Below are 7,785 nucleotides of genomic sequence, written 5' to 3'. Positions count from 1 at the left end.
GGTATTGTAAACAATGTCCTTGGAAAAGGTGGGCTCTGCAACTTTAAGGGTCCTTCAATAATGATTAGGGAGGCTTCTGATATGGAAAGTTACTAACCATTTGGACGATAGAACATGGTCATGGTACCATAACCCTTTTGACCCCTGTAAAATATTTGCATTTAGCACAGTGCACTCTGCCAGCTAATTTATTACATGAATACCAATCTTGAAAAAGATTGGCAGAATTAGTGTTTCTCACGGTAGCTGTATTCACAGAGCACATAAAGCCAGAAGCCTGTGTTAGCAAGCTGCTACTCCTCAAACATGCCAAAACCAACCTATGAGATCACCTGTTCACACAACTGAGCCACTTGAATCAGTTAACTGACATGACCTATGTTGTCTGAATTTGTACAATAGAGTACCCTAAATTAGCTAGGCAGGTTTATCCTAGTTATGTCCTGCAAACTGGCCATAATAGCTTCTACTTTGATTTGTAAACCCTGGTTTGCTAAGTTGCTCAAATATACCCCGTAATTATAATAATTACACTAAAATACCAGTGATTTGCCTAAAAATTCCTTATCCTCACTCAGAACTGTCTGCAGCAAGCCAAGACAGCATCTAAGTTACATGTGCACGTTAACATCAAGACATTTTTATGCCATTACTTCATGGACTTTTCATCACCTGCCCATCCTTTACTATTCCACTGTAGAGTATCAAATATAAATAGAAACCTCTAGAATGCGCTACAGTATAATGTGCTACTGTACATCTGGGGAAAATTCTGCATTTAGGTTACGGTACCATCTCTAGTAAGCCAAGAGGCACAACTTTCCAACTGTCATGTTTTTTGGGGAACTTATAACCATTTTCTGAAAGGCAGGATAACATCTATATGCAAATCATATAAAAGCAGCTCTCCCACAGCTTTGAAAAGAAAAACACAGTTTTTAAAATAGTTTTATTGTGACTTTTGACCAGTATGTTAGGAAATATGGCCAAGGCAGCAAACAAATACTTGGGAATCACCCCCAAAACCTGAAATAAAGCTTTATTTACAGCTGGTGTAAAGCTCAATTAACCAATTTAAAACATTTAACATCCCAAATTCCAATTACTAGAGTATACTGAGAACAAAATGTTCAGAAGTAGGATTCTCTTTAAATACAAAAAAATTAGTTTTTTCAAAGAGCTCTAGCAATATACATAAAGCTATGCACTTCTGACTTAATGAAGTGAGCAGGAAAAAGATTATCAAAAAGAGAATACAGTTAGTTCAGTAACTTTCCAATGGTCCACATTTACAAAGCTGTTACAACCCTCCCCTCCCCTGGTTCAGTCCCCCTTTCCCAAAAGTCACATACTTACCACAACTATTAGCAAGTATGATTTTAAAAGTTCCAAGGCAAGCTGCACAATTCAGTTGCCACTATCTACAGATCTTGACCTTGAACGCGACCTCTGGTGATCCACAGAAGCAGGAGACTTTGATCTACTTGAGGAGGCACGTTTCTGGCTCTTTTCAGGGGCAGGAGATCGACTAACAGAACGTGATTTGCTACGGCTTCTGCTCCTGGACCTGGTGTAAGACTTGCGGCTTCTGGACCGAGAACGGCTACGGGATCTTGAAGAGCTCCTGCTACGGGAGCGAGACCTGCTTCTGGACCTACTAAGAAAGTTAAATAATCCATTTTAGGTTAGGTTTACATGGACTACCAATGTGCACACACAGCATTTCTGAGCTGGAGTTCTTACCTGTGTCTTTTGCTGCCTTCAATTAGTTTGATTTTCCTTCCATTGATTTCTTTGCCAGAAAGTTTTTCAATAGCATTCTTTAAATCACTGTAAGAGGCAAACTCAACCACCCTAATTAAAAAAAAGAATACAACTTATATATTAAACTAGCAACTCAAACTTTCAAAAAATCTACTTTAGAGATTTCTTCCCCAAAATTATCCATTATAATATGTTACCATCACTCCAAGATACTTACCCTTCATTTAGTTTGGGCCTGTGTGCATCTGCAAATGTTACCTCCCCAGCTTGTCTCATGAAGTCTTTGAGATCCTATCACAAGATTAAATATGTTAGATAAAGGAAGCAGACAATGTTTATGAATAATAAAAATTACTACTGTAAAAAAAGATGTTAACAATTAAAACGCGGCAGATGCCACACTTGTAGATAATTTGGTATTTGATAGAATATATCAGGGCACGAAATAAATGAAAGCAGCATATTGCTTTAAGCAAAATGCTCAAACCTTAAGTTATTTGTCTATACATTTTATGCAACTGAATGCAAGACAGTTTACTTGTATAAAAGCATTCTGAAATGTCTTACAATTAAAACAGTACATTTACAAAACAAAAACCAGTTATTTTGTGCCCCATATGTCATTAAAAATATAGTTTACTTTACCTTCATTAACATTTCCCTAGGCTAGCCAAGCAGCAAACTGCATTAAGCGATCGAAGATACCATCATGGTACATGCCCGACTGGCTCTTCGCCAACCATTTGAAGAGAACTACCCAGTCGATGGAAGCCTTTAATCGCACAGCCCTCCCTATTAGCAGACTACTGACGGATCCAGACATTCTCTACTCTTGTGAAGTTACACCAAGGACCACTTTACTGCGATCAGGATTCCAACGACCACCTAATGCGTATCTTTTCACCTCTCTTGATCACGATCTCTTATTTCGAAGCGTTACAGGAGGTACAGTTCTCAACTTAGGAATCAGATCTCGTTAACTTTCGGGGATCGCTGCAACCCGGCACTTTAAGGAAGTGCATCGATTACGTCTAGACCGGCAAACACAGATCTAGAGGTGGCCAACTGATACACTGGAGGAGCTGACTGGAAAAGTCAACCAGGCCCAACCAAGAGTGACCAAGACAGAACGATTAGGATAACCCACAGGCACTCCTCGTCATAAGGCCAACGACACAGATAGGCTGGCAAATAAAATGGATTTTTAAAGTGGTTAAAATTGATTTTTTAAAACAAGGTAAAATTACATTAAAATACTATTAAACTACTTTTGAACAATACATTTAAACATTAAGTATTAATAATTTTGATAATTTTTAAGCTTAAGATAAAAATTAGTCTTAGTAAAAAAAATTACATATTACATACCCATTAAACGAAGTCTAAGATAATCATGTTTAACAAACCTGCCAGCTGACTCGAGAAGACAAGTTTTCGACAATGAGACGATTTTCTGTTCTTACAGGTGGAGCATTTCTAGTGAAAACAAGATGTTCAATTCATCGGTTATGCCTACAAAGAATTCAACTGAGCACCAGCTATGTTCTTTACACAGTATTTACCTTCTATCATTTCGTGGACGGCGGCTGCTAAAACGATCAGAATAACGCCCCCTGCCTCTTCCACCTCTAGAGCGAGCTCTTGCATGTTCAATTGTGACTCTAGAAAGCAAAATAATATTTCTATTTATAATACAATGGCCCATTATTCCATCTGTTTAACACTAGTATGAAAATATTAATTATGCCTCCTTCGAAGGTTTCTGACAAATTAGGGCCTACCTGAAGATACCAGAATCCAATATACTATTTGCAAAGGATGTGCTTTACCACTGACTACTACTGTCAAACATGCAATAAAACACACACACAGCATTCGAATTATTGCAATCAAGGGGATATAAAATACCACCTTTCACTGCAGAGCTCTTTTCCATCCAATTCATAGACTGCATCATCAGCATCTCTGGGATCTTCAAACTCCTGTTAAATAGTAAAGTAATGCATCAGCAATCTGCTGAACAGTATCTCTGGTTACTGTTTTCAGCGTAATAAAGTGCAAGTTTCTCAAGGACACTGAACAGCAACCAATTAATTTGTGTTTTGGTCCCTTGAATTTATCCCTTAAACACAGTCAAGGAAAATCATTAAGGAAGCATTTCTCTACTGCTTACCACAAATCCAAAACCTCTCTTCAGATCAATGTCTCTGATGCGTCCATATCCCTTAAAGAATCTCTCCACATCCTTCTCCCTGGCTGCTGGATTCAGCCTTCCAATGAATACACGACAACCACTCATGGTATCGCTTAAAGTAGAGTAGCTGTAGGACAGAAAAAGAGTTAAAAGAAAACAAAACAAAAAATCAACTCAGGTCCCCGGCAAGCCAAGTCTAAAGAAAGATGGCCGCCGCCCAAAAGGATCGGCAGCTCCTGGCATCGCCGACTCGATTCACTGCCGCAGTACCTCCTCCGCCCTTGGTTGCCGCAGTCTGACATCAGGAAAGGCAGAACTCCACGCAAGCACCACCGCCCCGCCCACTGCTCGCTCCAACCCGTCGCCGAGTTCGCTTCCCCCTCGTCCAACTGGAAAACGCCACCTCGATTCCGCCTTTCACGAGGCAGCGTCAACAGCCAACGCGAACTTGCCAGAAGGCTGCGCATGCGCCTTGCACACGATCGCCCGTCAATCCCAGCCCTTCTGATCGCTTTTCACGAAATGGCGGCGCGGCCGCACCCAACGTTCCAGGCCAACGTTACCTCTCACGGCTTTCTTCCTTTACTTAAGAGGAAATTAAGTCATTCACATACACCACCCAGGTTTTAAAGCTAGTTAAGCTTCTCTCCCACTTATCAACCAGACTTACTACAACGAGACCGTCTCTCTTCCTGAATTTGCTCTCCTGGCTGATCGCCTACAAAATCTGAATAAACCGGGACTTACGATCGTCTGTTCTCGGTTAAAAAAAGGCGCAGGTATCAACGGACAGTGACGCGCTAGCAACCACCTCCAACGACGTCCTAGCCTCGACTGGGCAGGTCGAGCGTTAACTGCGCCACAAAATGGAACCTCGTGCCACGTGACCGCAGAGGCACGTGATGTACTTGCCGTTCAGCGATAGGTGGAAAGCGACGGAAAAAAGAGGTCACTGCGTGGGGGAAGGGCTTTCAGCCCGACTGAGACAGGAGGAAAAGAAGCCGAACGCTTGGGAGTAGTTGGGCGCATGCGCAATAGAGTTTGTTTCCTCTTTTTGATGTATTTTGCGGTCCGCCCAAACTTGAAAGAGGGCCGTAAGGCGTTTTTTTGTCTTCCCGCAGAATCTTGTCCTTAACTCTGAAAATACATGCTCGCAGAGAAAGGGTGTGGGCACCAAAGCATTAGTCCAGATCAAGCGACGGCCATATTACATAAGGGACGAAATTAAGGGTACCAAATCGGGGCAGCAACAATCAGGACGGCCGCGAGATGGCACCAAAGGAGCGGTGGTCCGGATTGTTGCGGCTCACAACTGGTAGCCCCGTGGGGGGCGGGAGGTGGTTGGAAGGAAGTCGCGTAGGTACATACATACAAAACACCTTTCTGTAATTCCTTTTTGGCGCAATTTTGTCTTCACCTAAAAATCGGCTCTTCGAAATTCAGCAGGGTTTAATCTCGGGTGACTGCCTGCCCCTGGGGCCGCCCAGACTCACCTAGGTGAGATGGGCTGCTATCCCATATAAACTGAACAAACAAGCGGCTGCCGTTTTGTTGCGTGAAACGAAGGCGCTCCCTCCGCGCTCTGGTCCTGGTCCTCTTTTCCTTCCTTCCGCCCCGCTGCTCTGCCACACGTTTTCCCAGCCTTACAAGTCGCCCTTCGCCGCCCGTCTCCGATGCGTCTCTTTCTGCTCGACCTCTCTGCGTCCTTTCCTACAACCGCAGCTCGTTTCCCAGGTTGCGCGGGATTGGGAGAAGGATGCAAAAGCTCCGGGGTCATTTGGGGGGCTGAAAAACCTGGAGCTCCGGGCGGTGAGGATGGCAGCCGTCCCTCTGCTCGGATGAGGTTGATTCGCCGTGTGGCTTTTCTTCGGGTTTTAAGTGCCAATATTAGGGCTTCATCAGTTTCCCACCTCCACAGGGCCCTATTTTTCAGCACTCAGGATCGGAGGCCGTGTCGAGGGGCAAAGTAGGTGGACTCCAGGGCCAGGCTGCTTATGCCACCCTGGTTCACCAACTCTTTTTAACCAGCATTTTTCCAATCCGTTTTAATAATCTGGGTGTGTTCGTACATACTGCCGCGTGCACCCTAATGAAAGAAGTTTGCAGCCATACTTAATAATAGGACTGTATTTCCCTACTCAGTTTCACAACTCAGCGGAAAGTTGCTGGGTAGCTTTTTCTAATTAATTTTCAGCTTGCCTTTTTTTTTAATTTAAAAGCTTTATTATTTTTCAAAGTATAACTAAAATACAAAATAGAAAATATAGAGGAGTTAGAATATAGAACTAAAGAAAAAACTATAAAGGTGCAAATAGAAAACAAAAATGGAACGGTGACTTCCTACTTTCTCCAATACAGATATAGATAAGTTTACAAATATAATCTCTTACCATTAGTTAAATGTTAGGAACATTATTTCTACCAAAACAAACCATTTAATCACTAAAACCCAAAGTAAAACCTTCATTTTTTTCCAACACAAGCAAGTAGTCTAAAATTGGTTGCCAAGTAGAAATAAATCCAGAAACAGTAAATTTTCAGCTTGCCTTTTTATTGTCTGATTAGTTTCACAGTCAGACAAGGGAACTGAGGGATACATTCTCAACCTGCCTATTATTCTATACATCACAATCTGCCTACTATACTGTACTGTATTAGACTTAGTTGTGTTACTATTTTCAAGTGCTGCTTCACTCTATTGCTTTCACCTACTTGTCTTCTTTCATTTTTAATTTTAAAAAGCAGACACTTTGTATGAAAATGCAGAAGGACCTTATTCCAGTATATGTTTTTAATTTTAAAAAATTAACACCAGTAGGATTGCAGCCATACAGCAATTTTAGGATCAGTATATATAATCTTGGTTTGCATATCTTGCTAAACTACAATGAGATTTGATTTTAGATTTTTATTTAATCTGTTCAATCATGTTCAATCAGACAAAGCAGCCATCAACAGACACATAGAGGTAAACAACATTTACATACCATTCAAAAGAGAAAAGCCAAAAGACCAGAACCAGCAATCAACACCCACATATGCAAAGGTTAACACCAGGATTAACACCAGATGAACCATCAAACAGCACAATGTACCCTAATCAAGGAACTATTAACTCAGTCAATCAACCAAGCAGCAAACAACAGCCCAATCAAAGAACTCCCAAGAAGAGAACAACACCCTCACCAACACAAGCTGGACAGTAGAGCAAGGCCCTAAGAGCAAGAACAGGGCAAGGCCCACTCCCTGTTCACACTGAAGATGTCTGGCAATGAAACGTCTGCAAGAAAACAACAAGGCTCAGAGAGCACCAAGGACTCCACAGTTCAACCCTGAGCTACAAATTTTCACTTCGATTGGTAATCATGTTTGATTCTCAGAAACTGCCTGGACAAGTCCCTGCAGTTTTCTTGGCATGGTTTTTCAGAAGTGGTTTGCCATTGCTTCCTTCCTAGGGCTGAGAGAGAGAGACAGGCCCAAGGCCACCCAGCTGGCTTCATGCCTAAGGCAGGACTAGAACTCACAGTCTCCTGGTTTCTGGCCTGATGCCTTTACCACCAAACTTGCTCTCGATTTTAGATTAGCATATGTGAAATCTCCAGTTATAATCTGTGAACCAGGCCACTATCACTTCCTTAACAAATATGCCTACTTTAGTACTATGAACAAAGTCATGGTATATTAGATATGTTCCCAGTCTTGAGTTATTTATAAAAAATAATAAAGGTGGGATAAAAAAATCTAAAAAAACAAAAAACAAAATATCCTACATAATTTACAAATTAATGGTTCAACTTCTACATGGGAGAGTACTGTACTGCATTTAT

General features: G+C 41.7%; 1 protein-coding gene across 4 annotated transcripts; it reads right to left on the bottom strand.

Annotated features, from left to right (window-relative positions):
- Window positions 1-935: 935 nt before the first annotated feature.
- SRSF5 (serine and arginine rich splicing factor 5) lies at window positions 936-4,844 on the bottom strand. 4 transcript variants are annotated; one of them, XM_063289824.1, is made up of 9 exons: window positions 4,706-4,793; window positions 4,362-4,543; window positions 3,938-4,085; window positions 3,676-3,746; window positions 3,327-3,425; window positions 3,171-3,240; window positions 1,982-2,055; window positions 1,744-1,854; window positions 936-1,657 (listed from the first exon to the last, which is right to left on the bottom strand). In XM_063289824.1, exons 3-9 carry the CDS (start codon window positions 4,061-4,063, stop codon window positions 1,408-1,410), a joined length of 801 nt encoding a protein of 266 aa, XP_063145894.1. In that variant the 5' UTR covers window positions 4,064-4,085; window positions 4,362-4,543; window positions 4,706-4,793; the 3' UTR covers window positions 936-1,407. The 4 variants fall into 4 exon arrangements, with proteins under 4 accessions (XP_063145894.1, XP_063145893.1, XP_063145892.1 ...); XM_063289823.1 differs by lacking the exon at window positions 4,362-4,543 and having other exon boundaries at window positions 4,706-4,844; XM_063289822.1 differs by having other exon boundaries at window positions 4,362-4,812.
- Between the last annotated feature and the right edge of the window lie 2,941 nt (window positions 4,845-7,785).

The sequence above is a fragment of the Candoia aspera genome, chromosome 1, assembly GCF_035149785.1.
Source record: "Candoia aspera isolate rCanAsp1 chromosome 1, rCanAsp1.hap2, whole genome shotgun sequence".
NCBI classification, from domain to species: domain Eukaryota; kingdom Metazoa; phylum Chordata; class Lepidosauria; order Squamata; family Boidae; genus Candoia; species Candoia aspera.
This window is presented reverse-complemented; position numbering and strand designations above follow the sequence as displayed.

Excerpts from the sequence above, each read along its gene's own strand:
- SRSF5 (XM_063289823.1), bottom strand. The coding sequence starts at position 4,063 with ATGAGTGGTTGTCGTGTATTCATTGGAAGGCTGAATCCAGCAGCCAGG. Across the intron at positions 1,855-1,981 it reads AGGCCCAAACTAAATGAAGG|GGTGGTTGAGTTTGCCTCTT; the intron begins GTAAGTATCTTG and ends TTTTTTAATTAG. Across the intron at positions 1,658-1,743 it reads GAAGGCAGCAAAAGACACAG|TAGGTCCAGAAGCAGGTCTC; the intron begins GTAAGAACTCCA and ends TAACTTTCTTAG.